At 39.1% G+C, this 20,252-nt stretch overlaps 1 protein-coding gene across 4 annotated transcripts in view; it reads left to right on the forward strand.

The window, feature by feature from the left end:
* The window catches only part of GFM2 (GTP dependent ribosome recycling factor mitochondrial 2), an 84,673-nt gene that overhangs the window by 37,560 nt on the left and 26,861 nt on the right, over nucleotides 1-20,252 (forward strand). For all 4 annotated transcript variants that reach the window (XM_053701414.1, XM_053701411.1, XM_053701410.1 and 1 more), the window contains exons 16-19: nucleotides 5,434-5,623; nucleotides 12,602-12,678; nucleotides 14,194-14,332; nucleotides 18,353-18,538. In XM_053701414.1, coding sequence (XP_053557389.1) covers nucleotides 5,434-5,623; nucleotides 12,602-12,678; nucleotides 14,194-14,332; nucleotides 18,353-18,538 — 592 coding nt within the window. The remainder of the gene's footprint in view (nucleotides 1-5,433; nucleotides 5,624-12,601; nucleotides 12,679-14,193; nucleotides 14,333-18,352; nucleotides 18,539-20,252) is intronic.

The raw sequence follows: 20,252 nt of genomic DNA on the forward strand, positions 1-20,252 counted from the left end.
TGTTTTTTTATTTAACTTGCAGCTGGACTGCAGCTGAAGTAGAACTGTTTACAAAGCACTTACTCCGGTGAGCTGAAGAAATTTTGAGGTAAAATATCTTCCTTTTTTACATAGAGATGGTCAGGTGATATTTTCATGTCAGCTTTTTACAGTTATGCTGCATCACTTTGAAGTGATTTAGCATATCAGTATTATGTTCCTATAAGTTATAATTTTTTTCCCCTCAATTCTGAGATCGGCACCACATGTTTGGTACCAATTTTGGAGTTTACCCAGGCGCTGATTGATTGGCACGCTCTGTGCATGAAGTTATAAATATATCTCCTTCTGTAACTTAACATAATGAACTGTCAGATGCAGTCACATGTAAGGATACAGAACACATTTTTCTTTCTTTTAGCAATGCTACTATTACTGGTAAAGTGATTGTAAATCCTGGCGTTTGTGAAACGCTAGGATTTACATTTAGAACAAATAAAGGGGACTTTCTATCATGAACTATAAAATACGTCATGCTGAAAGATCCTTTATTTGTTGGAAGCGTTTGCCGCACTGAGCACTTCAGGCAGCCCACGGCAGAACACTATTTTTGCTGAGAGGTGACGTTTCTACCTCTTAGCCAATAGCCGTGTGGGCTATCTGGCTTGGTGCCAGTTGGAACACACAGTTATTTGCTAAGAGGTGGAAACGTCACTTCAAACAAAGGAACTTTCAACATGAAGTATTTTATACTTCATGACTGTAATTCCACTTTATTTGTTCCAATTGTAAATCCTAGCTTTTCACAAACTCTAGGATTTACAATCATTTTAAGTATTATATAAAAGTGACTATATAAGCAATAACTTCATTCGATTCTAAATATTACATATACAGTCTATTTAATTGCTTAGCAAGAACTGTTATTCACTTGATTCATTGTATTTGTTGCACATTTCCTCTTAATGGCAAAAGTGGAAATATCAACTATGTAGCTTTGTTGCCTTTTTTGCTGGATTATAGTTGATTTTAAATTGGTAGTAGTTTAATTGTTAGATATGTATTGTTTGATAGTTGAAACGTAAAATAGAACGGTGACAGGAGTGTGCAGTATATACAATTTAACATTTAAGGCCAGATTACAAGTGGGGGTTATTTGACACTCCCGCTTGAGCTTTAACTGCGCTAGAAGTAAGCTTTTTGCACGTCGGGTTGCACTCGTATTACAAGTTGAAAGTAAACAGTTTTCACTTGCACGCTAACCTGACAAGCGTAAAAATCCAAAGTTAGAATATTGCATTAACATATTCCCCCATAGAAGTAAATGGGGAAAAAAAAGTGTGGAAAAAAACTTAACACCCTACTCGCACAAATACGATCACATATTCTAAAGTGTGCTAACCCGACTTTAAAATATTAATATATTTCACATTCCAATGTTCTTCACATTATAGATTATGTTCTATTTATTCATATACATATGTCTATATATATATATATATATATATATATATATACAGGGAGTGCAGAATTATTAGGCAAATGAGTATTTTGACCACATCATCCTCTTTATGCATGTTGTCTTACTCCAAGCTGTATAGGCTCGAAAGCCTACTACCAATTAAGCATATTAGGTGATGTACATCTCTGTAATGAGAAGGGGTGTGGTCTAATGACATCAACACCCTATATCAGGTGTGCATAATTATTAGGCAACTTCCTTTCCTTTGGCAAAATGGGTCAAAAGAAGGACTTGACAGGCTCAGAAAAGTCAAAAATAGTGAGATATCTTGCAGAGGGATGCAGCACTCTTAAAATTGCAAAGCTTCTGAAGCGTGATCATCGAACAATCAAGCGTTTCATTCAAAATAGTCAACAGGGTCGCAAGAAGCGTGTGGAAAAACCAAGGCGCAAAATAACTGCCCATGAACTGAGAAAAGTCAAGCGTGCAGCTGCCAAGATGCCACTTGCCACCAGTTTGGCCATATTTCAGAGCTGCAACATCACTGGAGTGCCCAAAAGCACAAGGTGTGCAATACTCAGAGACATGGCCAAGGTAAGAAAGGCTGAAAGACGACCACCACTGAACAAGACACACAAGCTGAAACGTCAAGACTGGGCCAAGAAATATCTCAAGACTGATTTTTCTAAGGTTTTATGGACTGATGAAATGAGAGTGAGTCTTGATAGGCCAGATGGATGGGCCCGTGGCTGGATTGGTAAAGGGCAGAGAGCTCCAGTCCGACTCAGATGCCAGCAAGGTGGAGGTGGAGTACTGGTTTGGGCTGGTATCATCAAAGATGAGCTTGTGGGGCCTTTTTGGGTTGAGGATGGAGTCAAGCTCAACTCCCAGTCCTACTGCCAGTTTCTGGAAGACACCTTCTTCAAGCAGTGGTACAGGAAGAAGTCTGCATCCTTCAAGAAAAACATGATTTTCATGCAGGACAATGCTCCATCACACGCGTCCAAGTACTCCACAGCGTGGCTGGCAAGAAAGGGTATAAAAGAAGAAAATCTAATGACATGGCCTCCTTGTTCACCTGATCTGAACCCCATTGAGAACCTGTGGTCCATCATCAAATGTGAGATTTACAAGGAGGGAAAACAGTACACCTCTCTGAACAGTGTCTGGGAGGCTGTGGTTGCTGCTGCACGCAATGTTGATGGTGAACAGATCAAAACACTGACAGAATCCATGGATGGCAGGCTTTTGAGTGTCCTTGCAAAGAAAGGTGGCTATATTGGTCACTGATTTGTTTTTGTTTTGTTTTTGAATGTCAGAAATGTATATTTGTGAATGTTAAGATGTTATATTGGTTTCACTGGTAAAAATAAATAATTGAAATGGGTATATATTTGTTTTTTGTTAAGTTGCCTAATAATTATGCACAGTAATAGTCACCTGCACACACAGATATCCCCTTAAAATAGCTATAACTAAAAACAAACTAAAAACTACTTCCAAAACTATTCAGCTTTGATATTAATGAGTTTTTTGGGTTCATTGAGAACATGGTTGTTGTTCAATAATAAAATTAATCCTCAAAAATACAACTTGCCTAATAATTCTGCACTCCCTGTGTATGTGTGTGTGTGTGTATATATATATATATATATATATATATATATATATATATATATATATATATATATATATATATATATATATATATATATATATATATATATATATATATATATAATATATGATGGTATTTTGGTAAAATATATATTGATAGTTAGATATATATAGGAAAATATATTTATAAATAGCTAGAACATATTCTGCTATGCGCAGGACATTGGAATGTGAAATACTTACAGTAAATACACATTATAACACTTTATTAAATATGAATATTGCATAGATATGCTTATACATGTTTTCATCTACTTAACTGAAAAGGGCTCCAATGCACTTATATACAGTATATGTACAGGTGGCCCTCGGTTTACGCCGGTTCAATTTGCGCCGTTTCAGAATAACAACCTTTTTTTTCAGTCATGTGACTGCTATTGAAAAGCTTTGGAAAGCAGTGCACTAATTAAAATAGCCAGTAGGTGGAGCTGTCCGCTTGTTTTGCAACAAAGCTATGCAACTTAACAGACTGAAATTGATCTGTTTACACAGTGCAGACATTGGCTATCGAGCAACAAGATTTAGCAGCCACTTCTCTATTATCTTCCTGTCCAGCTGCTTGAGGTGAGGGTGCCTAACTGCTTATTAATCACTGCAGATTGAAATGCATAGAATAGGTGCAGACCCAATATTATCTAACATGCTAACAATGCAGAGAACTGATTGCTGAAAAATGCAAGTAAAAAAACGTTTTTGTTCATTAAACTTAGTTTGATGATGATGCAGTCTGTTGTGTGATTATTTAATTAGGTGCTGTTAGCAAATGTTTTTGTTCATTAAACTTAGTTTGATGGTGATACCATCTATATTATTAGGTTTATAATGCCGTTTAGCATTTAAAGTCTTCATTTCAAAGCTTTAAAAATAATGTATTAGGTGTTACTTATGACAATTTTGAGAGGGGCCTGGAACCTAACTCCCTCACTTACCATTGACTTACATTATATACTGGGTTTCAATTTATAATGGTTTCAATTTACAACCATTCCTCCTGGAACCTAACCCTGGCGTAAACTGAGGGCTACCTGTATATATGTGTGTACATATGTATTTTTATCTCTGTAATGCATTTATGCACATGTGTGTGTGTGTGTATGTGTGTGTGTGTGTGTATATATATATATATATATATATATATAATGTGTGTATGCGTATCTCTATATAAAGCTCTTTGCCTTTTTTTTTCTTTCCCCCCCCCCAACACCTGATACCTCATATCTTTGAACCCTTACAATTTTTAAAAAAATAATTTTTATTGGATAGTGTTATGAGTGTAACTGTAGTTTTGTAATGTTGTTTTTTTTATGTGTTTTGTAACACTTTTTTTGTTTTGAGAATCGGGTCGTGCTAACCCGTCGCACGTTAACTTAATTTGCGCTCAAGCAATCTCTCTTACTTTCAACTTGTAATACGAGCGAGAAACCTGATGCGCACACCCGCCATAAAACCCTTTTCTCTTGTGCATAACTAAGCTTTCCACTCATAATCTAGTCCATAAAATTTTCCTTAAAACTTTAATCACCGCAACTGAGAATGACACATGTATTTATTAGAGTCATAATATATTAATGGACTCAGAAACTAAGGAACCTTATCATTTTCTTGGACTTAGAAGAAGATTCTAAACTGTTTGCTGATCATGTGAAATGTGTTTCTGTACTTTTTTTACTCTATGTAGCTTTACAATTTGAAAGTTTTATATTGATTTTATTTTAAATTTTTAAATTAATTATAACCTTTCCCATTACCCTGTAACGTGGTATCTCATCAGTTACAAGACTTATCATCTGCAGGACATGTTGACCACTTTTTATTGTCATTTAATTTTTTTAAATTGAAAATTGCTCTATAACTGTACCTAAGGCTGACAAGCTGTGGCCATGAGACAGATTTACAAAGCTGATTAGATGTGTTTTTAATATAGTTTTTGGTAAAAGAACCCTCTAAAAGTTCTTGTTTTCCTATTGAGGAGAAATATAACTGTTTAAAGGTCACGTATGCATTGGATAAAAGATTAAGTGAGACCGTTCTCTCCCTAATAACTTTTTATATTATGTACAATTGGCATCCAATTACAGCCAATCAGAACCTGTAGCAGAGGCAGTATAGGCTGTTCTTATTGGTGGTGTGTTGTTGAGCTATAAATAAGTACACGTCAGTGGTGACGTCAGCAGAGACTACTGGACTGAAATTTCAGGGGCCATTTAACCATTAATTTGTAACTTTTACTGTTATAACTTTTTTAATATTTTGATGTTATTTACCATAATAATAATGAAGTTAATATATTAGGTGTTCTGTTTTTTTTTTCTCAGACTACAACTGGAGACACGATTGTTTCTTCAAAAGCAGCAGCTGCTGCAGCCATCCGTCGAGCTGGGCGAGATAGTGCCAAAAAGACCAAAGATGACAAGATGCAGGGAAGTCTTGTGCTGGCCGGCGTAGAGATTCCAGAGCCTGTCTTCTTTTGTACCATAGAACCTCCTTCTATGGCTAAACAGCCAGGTGGGCCATGTTTAAACGCTAAAACAACATCTGCACTTGGAAAAAACAACCTATAAAACATGAAGGAACAGAATACGCCTTAAGACAACACGTAGGAAAAGAGAACAATTTGCAATTAAAGATGCTGCAGTAACACCCTTTCAAATGGGCAGGGCTCTGTGCCCCCGCCCCCCCCCCCCACTGGATAGTTCAAATTTCCTTACATATCTTTTCTTTAGCCTACATTTAGACACCAATCAGCAAGCGCTACCCATGTGCTGAACCAAAAAAGGGCCAGTTTATAAGCTTACATTCTTGCTTTTTCAAATAAAGATACCAAGAGAACAAAGAAAAATTGATAATTAGAAAGAATTAGAATTAGAAAGTTGCTTAAAATTGCGTGTGCTATCTGAATCATGAAAGTTTTAATTTCGACTAGACTATCCCTTTAATATGTGTAGATGCTCAACCAGATCTGTCCTAACTGCCTATAGCAAAGGAGAAGAGTTCAACACTCCAAAACTCAATGGATGTGACACTGGACTGCTAAACAGGACAAATTCTAATTACAAAATTATAGTTTTAAATGCTTTTAAAAACAACATAGAGGTTAATTTCTGATACATATAACTTTAGTGCCTCTTTAACAAGTAATCTGCTTTTCCTTTCTGTCATCATTTAGCTCACCATAGCTATGTTTTATGACTTGTATTTTTGTAGCCTATTCTTTCTGAATTTGAGTTATACCTAAACATATGTATATTTTCTAAAAATAAAATGCTAACATTTAAACAGTTATAAAATAATTTGCAAACACATATCTTACATCGATGTTTTTCAACACCAGATCTTTCCCAGAAGTAAGGAGGAAACTGCAAACAAATTGCAAAAGGTGTTGTTAGGCTTTATCATGTTTATACCGTTCTGTTCCACTGCTGAGGTGTTTGATATTACTTGTATGAGTCAGACATGGTGGAGAAAATAGTGCTGTAAAATGTGTGCTTATTATTTAAAATCTTTATTTCTCCTGTTAAGTGTGGTCAGTCCACGGGTCATCATTACTTCTGGGATATTATCTCCTCCCCTACAGGAAGTGCAAGAGGATTCACCCAGCAGAGCTGCTATATAGCTCCTCCCCTCTACGTCACCTCCAGTCATTCTCTTGCACCCAACGAATAGATAGGATGTGTGAGAGGACTGTGGTGATTTTAATTAGTTTATTACCTTCAATCAAAAGTTTATTTTATAATAGCACCGGAGTGTGTTATTCATTCTCTGGTAGAATTTGAAGAAGAATCTACCTGAGTTTTTTCTATGATTTTAGCCGGAGTAGTTAAGATCATATTGCTGTTTCTCGGCCATCTGAGGAGAGGTAAACTTCAGATCAGGGGACAGCGGGCAGATTAATCTGCAAAGAGGTATGTAGCAGTTTATTATTTTCTGACATGGAATTGATGAGAAAATCCTGCCATACCGTTATAATGTAAACTCAGCCTTAAATACAGTAGAGGTATCTGGTATCAGGCTGTCATGTATGTATATTTTACACTTCAGTATTCTGGGGAATGGTACTTCACTGGATTTATACTGTATGCATAGACTTAACCTAATTTGCAGGGACTTGCAATAGGTTTTTAAATAACAATTAATTTATTGAGGTTAAACGTTTTTTGCTGGCATGTAAAATCGTTTATTTCTCTGAGGTACTGGGTGAAAAAATGTTTTGGGCACTGTTTTTTCCACTTGGCAATAGTTTTGTTTAAATTTAAACAGTTTACTGATCTCTCTCACTGTTATGTGTGAGGGGGAGGGGCCATTTTTGGCGCTTTTACTACGCATCAAAAAACTCAGTCAGAGGTTCATTTTCTTCCTGCATGATCCGGTTCATCTCTACAGAACTCAGGGATCTTCAAAGCTTGTTTTGAGGGAGGTAATCATTCACAGCAGAGCTGTGAAGATTGTAGTTGACTGTGATAAAAAACGTTTATTTATGTATTTTTTCTGCTGTCAGGGTTAGTTATCCTTTGCTAATGGGAACAATCCTTTGCTAAAATTGTATATTTCTTACAAAGATTTGATGCTATAATTTATTTATTTCAACTGTCATAATTTTTTCTGTGCTTCTTATAGGCACAGTTCGTTTTCATATTATTGTAAATTACTTGAAAAAGCATTTCCAAGTTGCTAGTTAATTGCTAGTGTGTTAAACATGTCTGATTCAGAGGAAGATACATGTGCTATATGTGCTAATGCCAAAGTGGAGCCCAATAGAAATTTATGTACTAACTGTATTGATGTTACTTTAAATAAAAGTCAATCTGTACAAATTGAACATATTTCACCAGACAACGAGGGGAGAGTTATGCCGACTAACTCGCCTCACGTGTCAGTACCTGCATCTCCCGCTCGGGAGGTGCGTGCTATTGTAGCGCCGAGTACATCTGGGCGGCCATTACAAATCACATTACAGGATATGGCTACTGTTATGACTGAAGTTTTGGCTAAATTACCAGAACTAAGAGGTAAGCGTGATCACTCTGGGGTGAGAACAGAGTGCGCTGATAATATTAGGGCCATGTCAGACACTGCGTCACAGGTGGCAGAACATGAGGACGGAGAACTTCATTCTGTGGGTGACGGTTCTGATCCAAACAGACTGGATTCAGATATTTCAAATTTTAAATTTAAGCTGGAAAACCTCCGTGTATTACTAGGGGAGGTATTAGCGGCTCTGAATGATTGTAACACAGTTGCAATACCAGAGAAAATGTGTAGGTTGGATAGATATTTTGCGGTACCGGCGAGTACTGATGTTTTTCCTATACCTAAGAGACTTACTGAAATTGTTACTAAGGAGTGGGATAGACCCGGTGTGCCGTTCTCACCCCCTCCGATATTTAGAAAAATGTTTCCAATAGACGCCACCACACGGGACTTATGGCAAACGGTCCCTAAGGTGGAGGGAGCAGTTTCTACTTTAGCTAAGCGTACCACTATCCCGGTGGAGGATAGCTGTGCTTTTTCAGATCCAATGGATAAAAAATTAGAGGGTTACCTTAAGAAAATGTTTGTTCAACAAGGTTTTATATTGCAACCTCTTGCATGTATTGCGCCTGTCACGGCTGCAGCAGCATTTTGGTTTGAGTCTCTGGAAGAGACACTTGAATCATCTACACTAGATGAGATTACACACAAACTTAAAGCCCTTAAGTTAGCTAACTCATTTATTTCAGATGCCGTAGTACATTTAACTAAACTTACGGCTAAGAATTCCGGATTCGCCATTCAGGCACGCAGAGCACTGTGGCTAAAATCCTGGTCAGCTGATGTTACTTCTAAATCTAAATTGCTTAATATACCTTTCAAAGGGCAGACCTTATTCGGGCCCGGGTTGAAAGAGATTATCGCTGACATTACAGGAGGTAAAGGCCATGCCCTGCCTCAGGACAAAGCCAAAGCTAAGGCTAGACAGTCTAATTTTCGTTCCTTTCGTAATTTCAAAGCAGGAGCAGCATCAACTTCCTCTGCACCAAAACAGGAAGGAGCTGTTGCTCGCTACAGACAAGGCTGGAAACCTAACCAGTCCTGGAACAAGGGCAAGCAGGCCAGGAAACCTGCTGCTGCCCCTAAGACAGCATGAATCGAGGGCCCCCGATCCGGGACCGGATCTAGTGGGGGGCAGACTTTCTCTCTTCGCCCAGGCTTGGGCAAGAGATGTTCAGGATCCCTGGGCGTTAGAGATCATATCTCAGGGATACCTTCTGGACTTCAAATCCTCTCCCCCAAGAGGGAGATTTCATCTGTCAAGGTTGTCAACAAACCAAACAAAGAAGGAAGCGTTTCTACGCTGCGTACAAGATCTTTTATTAATGGGAGTGATCCATCCAGTTCCGCGGTCGGAACAAGGACAAGGGTTTTACTCAAATCTGTTTGTAGTTCCCAAGAAAGAGGGAACTTTCAGGCCAATCTTGGATTTAAAGATCCTAAACAAATTCCTAAGAGTTCCATCGTTCAAGATGGAAACTATTCGAACAATTTTGCCCATGATCCAAGAGGGTCAGTACATGACCACAGTGGATTTAAAGGATGCTTACCTTCACATACCGATTCACAGAAATCATTACCGGTATCTAAGGTTTGCCTTTCTAGACAGGCATTACCAGTTTGTAGCTCTTCCATTCGGATTGGCTACGGCTCCAAGAATCTTCACAAAGGTTCTGGGTACTCTTCTGGCGGTACTAAGACTGCGAGGAATTTCGGTAGCTCCGTACCTAGACGACATTCTGATACAAGCTTCAAGCTTTCAAACTGCCATGTCTCATACAGAGTTAGTACTGGCATTTCTAAGGTCGCATGGATGGAAGGTGAACGAAAAGAAGAGTTCTCTCTTTCCACTCACAAGAGTTCCCTTCTTGGGGACTCTGATAGATTCTGTAGAAATTAAGATTTACCTGACAGAAGACAGGTTAACAAAGCTTCAAAATGCATGCCGTGTCCTTCATTCCATTCAACACCCGTCAGTAGCTCAATGCATGGAGGTGATCGGATTAATGGTAGCGGCAATGGACATAGTCCCCTTTGCACGCCTACATCTCAGACCGCTGCAATTGTGCATGCTAAGTCAGTGGAATGGGGATTACTCAGATTTGTCCCCCACTCTGAATCTGAATCAAGAGACCAGAAATTCTCTTCTATGGTGGCTTTATCGGCCACATCTGTCCAGGGGGATGCCATTCAGCAGGCCAAACTGGACAATTGTAACAACAGACGCCAGCCTACTAGGTTGGGGCGCTGTCTGGAATTCTCTGAAGGCTCAGGGACTATGGAATCAGGAGGAGAGTCTCCTTCCAATAAACATTCTGGAATTGAGAGCAGTTCTCAATGCCCTTCTGGCTTGGCCCCAGTTAACAACTCGGGGGTTCATCAGGTTTCAGTCGGACAACATCACGACTGTAGCTTACATCAACCATCAGGGAGGGACAAGAAGCTCCCTAGCAATGATGGAAGTATCAAAGATAATTCGCTGGGCAGAGTCTCACTCTTGCCACCTGTCTGCAATCCACATCCCGGGAGTGGAGAACTGGGAGGCGGATTTCTTAAGTCGTCAGACTTTTCATCCGGGGGAGTGGGAACTTCATCCGGAGGTCTTTGCCCAAATACTTCGACGTTGGGGCAAACCAGAGATAGATCTCATGGCGTCTCGTCAGAACGCCAAGCTTCCTCGCTACGGGTCCAGATCCAGGGATCCGGGAGCGGTTCTGATAGATGCTCTGACAGCACCTTGGACCTTCAAGATGGCTTATGTGTTTCCACCCTTCCCGATGCTTCCTCGATTGATTGCCAGAATCAAACAGGAGAGAGCATCAGTAATTCTAATAGCACCTGCATGGCCACGCAGGACTTGGTATGCAGATCTAGTGGACATGTCATCCTGTCCGCCTTGGTCTCTACCTCTGAAACAGGACCTTCTGATCCAGGGTCCATTCAAACATCAAAATCTAACTTCTCTGAAGCTGACTGCTTGGAGATTGAACGCTTGATTTTATCAAAACGTGGGTTTTCTGAGCCAGTTATTGATACCTTAATACAGGCTAGGAAGCCTGTTACCAGAAGGATTTACCATAAAATATGGCGTAAATACTTATATTGGTGCGAATCCAAGAGTTACTCATGGAGTAAGGTTAGGATTCCAAGGATATTGTCTTTTCTACAAGAAGGTTTAGAAAAGGGTTTATCCGCTAGTTCCTTAAAGGGACAGATTTCAGCTCTGTCCATTCTTTTACACAAACGTCTGTCAGAAGTTCCGGACGTTCAAGCTTTTTGTCAGGCTTTAGCTAGGATCAAGCCTGTGTTTAAAACTGTTGCTCCGCCATGGAGTTTGAACTTAGTTCTTAATGTTTTACAGGGTGTTCCGTTTGAACCCCTTCATTCCATTGATATCAAGTTGTTATCTTGGAAAGTTCTGTTTTTAATGGCTATTTCCTCGGCTCGAAGAGTCTCTGAGTTATCTGCCTTACATTGTGATTCTCCTTATCTGATTTTTCATTCAGACAAGGTAGTTCTGCGTACTAAACCTGGGTTCCTACCTAAGGTGGTCACTAACAGGAATATCAATCAAGAGATTGTTGTTCCATCTTTGTGTCCTAATCCTTCCTCGAAGAAGGAACGTCTGATACACAATCTAGATGTAGTCCGTGCCCTGAAATTTTATCTACAGGCAACTAAGGATTTTCGTCAAACGTCTTCCCTGTTTGTCGTTTATTCTGGCCAGAGGAGAGGTCAAAAAGCTTCGGCTACCTCTCTCTCTTTTTGGCTTCGTAGCATAATACGATTAGCCTATGAGACTGCTGGACAGCAGCCTCCTGAAAGAATTACAGCTCATTCTACTAGAGCTGTGGCTTCCACTTGGGCCTTTAAGAATGAGGCTTCTGTTGAACAGATTTGCAAGGCTGCAACTTGGTCTTCTCTTCATACTTTTTCCAAATTTTACAAATTTGACACTTTTGCTTCTTCGGAGGCTGTTTTTGGGAGAAAGGTTCTTCAGGCAGTGGTTCCCTCCGTATAAAGAGCCTGCCTGTCCCTCCCGTCATCCGTGTACTTTTGCTTTGGTATTGGTATCCCAGAAGTAATGATGACCCGTGGACTGACCACACTTAACAGGAGAAAACAAAATTTATGCTTACCTGATAAATTCATTTCTCCTGTAGTGTGGTCAGTCCACGGCCCGCCCTGTTTTTTATGGCAGGCTAAAAAATTTTTTGGATTATACTCCAGTCACCACTACACCCTTGGGCTTCTCCTTTCTCGTTGGTCCTTTGGTCGAATGACTGGAGGTGACGTAGAGGGGAGGAGCTATATAGCAGCTCTGCTGGGTGAATCCTCTTGCACTTCCTGTAGGGGAGGAGATAATATCCCAGAAGTAATGATGACCCGTGGACTGACCACACTACAGGAGAAATGAATTTATCAGGTAAGCATAAATTTTGTTTTTTTTTCCAGATTTAGAAACTGCATTAAATTGTCTTCAAAGGGAAGATCCAAGTTTAAAGGTGAAAACTGATCCCGACTCTGGCCAGGTATGCTTCTTCTCTCGTTATTATTTGAAGCGGTGATATATTTTTAGGTGCTGCATTATTTTGGGGGTTTCAGGAGCTATAGCCTGTAGTCTAGGACGGTAAAATCCAAATGTGAGTTGTGCCACTTACTCCTAATAAGCTATAAAAGCAGTAAGAAGGCTGCTTTTACAATGTGGCAACAGCTTTTCTAAGATGGCTGTCATTAGAATAGAAAAGTGATACTGTAAAGAATGAAGTACCTGTGCTTGGAGAATAAATTACAGCTTCATTTTACTGGCTCTAAGATTTTTGTGTATTAGTAGCAAAAAAGGCGATACAATTCCATCTATATGCATTTTATAGACAAGCAGTATCATTTTGTGTCCAACTCATCCCCTATGTATTTTATATATATATATATATATATATATATATATATATATATATATATATATATATATATATATATATATATATATATACACAATTATGGAGCTAGGGATAAAATTGAAAAAACAAGCTCCTAGGATTTATCAAGCCCTGTACTAACTTGATATAGATGTATATGACATACAGTCTGAAATATTTCCGGCTCGCTACATCTCATGTTCTGAAAAAAAATAGCTGCAATTTGCTGATTGGGCTGTGTTTTTAGGTGGTGATATAGTACAGGTGAAAGACTCTTATTAAAGGGACAGTCAAGTAAAAAAAAAACTTCCATCATTTAAATAGGTAATGTAATTTTAAACAATTTTCCAATTTACTTTCATCACAAATTTTGTTTTATTCTCGTGGTATTCTTATTTTAAAGCTAAACCAAGGAGGTTCATATGCTAATTTCGTAGACCTTGAAGGCCGCCTCTAATATGAAAGCATTTTGACAAATTTTCACCACTAGAGGGCGTTAGTTCATGTATTTCATAAAGATAACATTTAGCTCACGCACGTGAAGCTCCTAGGAGTGAGCACTGATTGGTTAAAATGCAAGTCTGTCAAAAGAACTGAAATAAGGGGGCAGTTTGCAGAGGCATAGATATAAGGTAATTACAGAGGTAAAATGTGTATTATTATAACTGTGTTGGTTATGCAAAACTGGGGAATGTCTAATAAAGGGATTATCTATCTTTTTAACAACAAAAAATCTGATGTTAACTGTCCCTTTAAGCTGTGGGCCTAATTCAGCACTTGTATGTGTGTGTGTCAGGGCTTCAAATTTTCACTAGTCTCGGACAAGTAAGAAATTGCACCGTCTGTATAATTTTTTTTACTTTTTTCATTAACATTGAGTGGACCAGTAACTTTCCCCTCTGGCTAGTAACTTTTAACCTCTGACTAGTAGATAATAGCGATATTTTTCCACCCCTGTATAAATAAACAACATTCCAGTCCAAAAGGCAATACTATAAAGAAGACATTGTATAATTTGATCTGGAGAGTGCTTTTTTGACTTGGGTTTTGTGTGTATACCTAAATGCATTTTTTTTAACTCATGGATTAGACAGTAATTGTATTTATGCAGTGATTTAATCCCACCAGACAATTCTCTGTGGAATGGGAGAACTTCACATTGAGATCATTCATGACCGTATCAAAAGGGAGTATGGTCTTGAGACATATCTTGGACCTCTTCAGATTGCCTACAGGGAAACCATACTCAGTTCTTCCATGGCCACAGGTAATTTCTTTATATTTACTAATTGAACTCAAATGGTCTTTGCCTTTTTGTTGAAATTTGGAAATCGCTATAAATTTTAAAATGTAAATATTTATGTTCAGTATACAGCTCTTGCACTGTTATAGGTTTTCTAACTTGTGACAAGTATAGTTGGATTATCAACAGCATAATTTTATGGCTCTTGAGCTGGATTTTCTTTATGGTGAAAAGTATGCTCATGGTGAAAGGATTGAGACTAAGCAGAGTGGGGGATCTTACTGCACCTATAAGTTCTGTTTGTATTCAGTTAAAGGGACACTGAACCCGAATGTTTTCTTTTGTGATTTAGATAGAGCATGCAATTTTAAGCAATTTTCTACTTTACTCATATTATCAATTTTTCTTCATTCTCTTGCTATCTTTGTTTGAAAAAGTAGACATCTAAGCTAAGGAGCCAGACAATTTTTGGTTCAGATCCTGGACAGCACTTGTTTGTTGGTGAGTGAATTTATCCACCAATCAGCAAGAACAACCCAGGTTGGTTACCAAAAATGGGCCAGCATCTAAACTTACATTCTTGCTTTTCAAATAAAGATACCAAGAGAATGAAGAAAATTTGACAATAGGAGTAAATTAGAAAGTTGCTTAAAATTGCATGCTCTATCTGGATCACAAAAGAAAAAATGTGGGTTCAGTGTCCCTTTAAGAATCTACTAGACTTGGATTAACTTATCCTAACAAACTGGAAATTTTTTCTCTTGTTAAGTGTATCCAGTCCACGAATCATCCATTACTTATGGGATATTCTCCTTCCCAACAGGAAGTTGCAAGAGGATCACCCACAGCAGAGCTGCTATATAGCTCCTCCCCTAACTGTCATATCCAGTCATTCTCTTGCAAGCCTCAACCAAGATGGAGGTCGTAAGAGGAGTGTGGTGTTTTATACTTCTTCAATCAAAAGTTTGTTATTTTTAAATGGTGCCGGAGTGTACTGTTTATCTCAGTCAGTATTTAGAAGAAGAATCTGCCTGCTTTTTCTATGATCTTAGCAGAAGTAACTAAGATCTATGGCTGTTCTCACATATTCTGAGGAGTGAGGTAACTTCAGAGAGGGAATGGTGTGCAGGTTTTCCTGCAATAAGGTATGTGCAGTTAATATTTTTCTAGGGATGGAATTTGCTAGAAAATGCTGCCGATACCGAACTAATGTAAGTAAAGCCTTAAATGCAGTGAGAGCTACTGGTATCAGGCTTATTGATAGAGATGCATACTCTTATAAAAATGTAATATAAAACGTTTGCTGGCATGTTTAATCGTTTTTATATGTATTTGGTGATAAAACTTATTGGGGCCTAGTTTTTTTCCACATGGCTGGCTTGAATTTTGCCTAGAAACAGTTTCCTTAGGCTTTCCACTGTTGTAATATGAGTGGGAGGGGCCTATTTTGCCGTTTTTTTGCACAGCAAAAATTACAGACAGACATCCAGCTTCTTCCTGCATGATCCAGGACATCTCTGGAGGGCTCAATAGGCTTCAAAGTCGTTTTTGAGGGAGGTAAAAAGCCACAGTAGAGCTTTTAGAGTTTTTGTCTTTTATTATTCCGTTTTGGGTATTAAGGGGTTAATCATCCATTTGCAAGTGGGTGCAATGCTCTGCTATCTTGTTACATACACTGTAAAAATTTCGTTAGTGTAACTGCCTTTTTTCAGGTGGTTGTCTCGGGTACACCTGTCCAAGGGTATGACCTTTCGCAGGCCAGATTGGACAATTGTAACAGATGCCAGCCTTCTAGGTTGGGGTGCAGTCTGGAATTCCCTGAAGGCACAGGGATCGTGGACTCAGGAGGAGAAACTCCTTCCAATAAATATTCTGGAGTTAAGAGCGATATTCAATGCTCTTCTGGCTTGGCCTCAGTTAGCAACTCTTGAGTTTCATCAGATTTCAGTCGGACAACATCACGACTGTGGCTTACATCAACCATCAAGGGGGAACCAGGAGTTCCCTAGCGATGTTAGAAGTCTCAAAAATAATTCGCTGGGCAGAGTACCACTCTTGCCACCTGTCAGCAATCCATATCCCAGGCGTGGAGAACTGGGAGGTGGATTTTCTAAGTCGTCAGACTTTCCATCCGGGGGAGTGGGAACTCCATCCGGAGGTGTTTGCTCAGTTGATTCATCGTTGGGGCAAACCAGAGCTGGATCTCATGGCGTCTCGCCAGAACGCCAAGCTTCCTTGTTACGGATCCAGGTCCAGGGACCCAGAAGCGACGCTGATAGATGCTCTAGCAGCGCCTTGGTTCTTCAACCTGGCTTATGTGTTTCCACCGTTTTCCTCTGCTCCCTCGACTGATTGCCAAAATCAAACAGGAGAGAGCATCGGTGATTCTGATAGCACCTGTGTGGCCACGCAGGACTTGGTATGCAGACCTAGTGGACATGTCATCCTTTCCACCATGGACTCTGCCTCTAAGACAGGACCTTCTGATACAAGGTCCTTTCAATCATCCAAATCTAATTTCTCTGAGACTGACTGCATGGAGATTGAACGCTTGATTCTATCAAAGCGTGGCTTCTCCGAGTCAGTCATTGATACTTTAATACAGGCACGAAAGCCTGTTACCAGGAAAATCTACCACAAGATATGGAGTAAATATCTTTATTGGTGTGAATCCAAGAATTACTCATGGAGTAAGGTTAGGATTCCTAGAATATTGTCTTTTCTCCAAGAGGGCTTGGACAAAGGATTATCAGCTAGTTCCTTAAAGGTACAGATTTCTGCTCTGTCTATTCTTTTGCACAAGCGTCTGGCAGAGGTTCCAGACGTCCAGGCATTTTGCCAGGCTTTGGTTAGAATTAAGCCTGTGTTTAAACCTGTTGCTGCTCCCCCGTGGAGCTTAAACTTGGTTCTTAAAGTTCTTCAAGGAGTTCCGTTTGAACCCCTTCATTCCATTGATATTAAACTTTTATCTTGGAAAGTTCTGTTTTTGATGGCTATTTCCTCGGCTCGGAGAGTCTCTGAGCTATCTGCCTTACAATGTGATTCTCCTTATCTGATTTTTCATGCAGATAAGGTAGTTCTGCGTACCAAACCTGGGTTTTTACCTAAGGTGGTTTCTAACAAGAATATCAATCAAGAGATTGTTGTTCCATCATTGTGTCCTAATCCTTCTTCAAAGAAGGAACGTCTTTTACATAATCTGGACGTAGTCCGTGCTTTGAAGTTTTACTTACAAGCTACTAAAGATTTTCGTCAAACATCTACCCTGTTTGTCGTTTACTCTGGACAGAGGAGAGGTCAGAAAGCTTCGGCAACCTCTCTTTCCTTTTGGCTTCGGAGCATAATACGCCTAGCCTATGAGACTGCTGGACAGCAGCCCCCTGAAAGGATTACAGCTCATTCTACTAGAGCTGTGGCTTCCACCTGGGCCTTTAAAAATGAGGCCTCTGTTGAACAGGTTTGCAAGGCCGCGATTTGGTCTTCGCTTCACACATTTTCCAAATTTTACAAATTTGATACTTTTGCTTCTTCGGAGGCTGTTTTTGGGAGAAAGGTTCTTCAGGCAGTGGTTCCTTCCGCTTAATCCTGCCTTGTCCCTCCCATCATCCGTGTACTTTAGCTTTGGTATTGGTATCCCATAAGTAATGGATGATCCGTGGACTGGATACACTTAACAAGAGAAAACATAATTTATGCTTACCTGATAAATTTATTTCTCTTGTAGTGTATCCAGTCCACGGCCCGCCCTGTCCTTTTAAGGCAGGTCTAAATTTTAATTAAACTACAGTCACCACTGAACCCTATGGTTTCTCCTTTCTCTGTTTTCGGTCGAATGACTGGATATGACAGTTAGGGGAGGAGCTATATAGCAGCTCTGCTGTGGGTGATCCTCTTGCAACTTCCTGTTGGGAAGGAGAATATCCCACAAGTAATGGATGATCTGTGGACTGGATACACTACAAGAGAAATAAATTTATCAGGTAAGCATAAATTATGTTTTTAATAAAGAAATAGTTAAAATGCACCTTTTGCTTTGACTATTAGACATACTTGACAGAACAGTAGGAGACAACAGACACCTGGTGTCTACAGAGCTGGAAGTAAAACCCTTCACTGAAGATGTTTCAGAGAATAACCCAATCATTGAATATGGCGAAAACATTTCTGACCACCTTCTCAAAGACTTCCAGGAAGCAATAGAAAATGGCATTGAAAGTTCATATTTGCAAGGTATAGTCACTCGTTTACACCGAAAGCATTTCCAGTTTTCCATAAAATATCATGTAGTGTGTAAGCACCGTCTCTGGACACAGAGCTACAAGAAGGAAACTCTGTATAAATAGACAAAACACTATACAATTAACATACTATAAGCAATGGTTATTTATAACTGTATGCACTTCATAACCTCTATTGAAATTGTACAACTCACAGCTATATTTACCTAATACCTGTCTCTGATCAAACACTTGCCATCTAATTAAAGTATTTTTGTATGTTTTGTTTTTAAATAATTGTGTGTTCTACCTGAATTATGAAAGGATTTTTTTTTTATTTAGAAGGGTGTAATATTTTAGAATAACCACTAGATAGAATCATATCATGAAAGAAAATCATGTGTGAAAACTTTAGACACGATTAAAGGTACATGAAACGCGTTTCTTTTTTTCTTTCATGATTCAGATAGAGCATACTCCTTTAAATGACTTTCTAATTTTACCTCTGTTATTTAATATTCTTTGTTCTCTTGGTATCTTGTTAAAAAGGAGCGATGTAAGCTCAAGAGCGTGCACGTGCTGATACGGCAGCAGTTTTACAAGAGCACTAGAGGGCAGCAATATTTCTTTTTGTTCTGTCAGAATCATAAAAGAAAATGTTTGCGTTTCATATCCCTTTTCAATACAGTAGATTTGCATAACTGACAACTGCATACTAAAAAGACAGTGCCAGTCACTTTTTACGCTTTTCCGCCCCCTTTATTATGTGACAGCCTTCAGCAAATCAGATTCATATATGTAAACGCTGTGAACTCTTACACATGCTCAGTAGGAGCAGGTGCTTCAGAAAGTGTGCATATAAAAAGACTGAGCACTATCTGATAATGGAAATATATGTTGGTTGCTTTTTTTTAATTGCAAGCTCTATTTGAATAATAAAGGTTTGATTTTGATTTTAGTGTCCCTTTAAAGGCCAATTACTAGCTTGAAATGTCACTTTGCTGGGGACCCTGATGGGCGAATAAAAGTCTATTTTGTGTAAAGATGGTGACTGGACTGGTCTGTCTATTCTTGTGCATTGGGTGACAATCACTGCATGTGCCTAAGTTAAAAAAGAGTAAGAATGTTGCTGTGTTAACTTTATTGTAATTGTTTGTGTAGTGACCCCTACTGTTGCCTCGCTACCTGCTTTTACCTTTATTCCTAATTGCCCTTTATTTTGCTAACTACTATGACCCCAGACCTCATGAGACTGTACATAATGTGTTTTCTTTCCTAAGATATGGAGAGTCCACAACGTCATCAATTACTAGCGGGAATATCACTCCTGGCCAGGAGGAGGAGACAAAGAGCACCACAACAAAGCTGTTCAGTATCACTCCCCTACCCATAATCCCCAGTCATTCTCTTTGCCTCTGTCAATGAAGGAAGTGAAGTTTTATTGTCTGAAGAAAATTGGATTTCTTTCCAATACAAGCAAGTTTTTTTGGGTATAGCTGCAGTCCACGTCAATCTCTGCAGTAGATTAGTGGTGGCTTTAAAGCAGTTAGGAACTTGTGAGGTGGGCCTTTCTACGTTTTTCCTAACATATTTGCTGCCCATGGTAAAGAAAGCCAGAGTAGGTTTACTTTGTTCTCTTTTTTTCTCCACAGGCCTCTTTAAGGAGTATGTGTCCTTTCACGCCTTGTGACCTGTCCTCCTGCCGGACGGCTAGATGTGCAGGTAAG

The sequence above is a fragment of the Bombina bombina genome, chromosome 2 (genome assembly GCF_027579735.1).
Source record: "Bombina bombina isolate aBomBom1 chromosome 2, aBomBom1.pri, whole genome shotgun sequence".
NCBI classification, from domain to species: domain Eukaryota; kingdom Metazoa; phylum Chordata; class Amphibia; order Anura; family Bombinatoridae; genus Bombina; species Bombina bombina.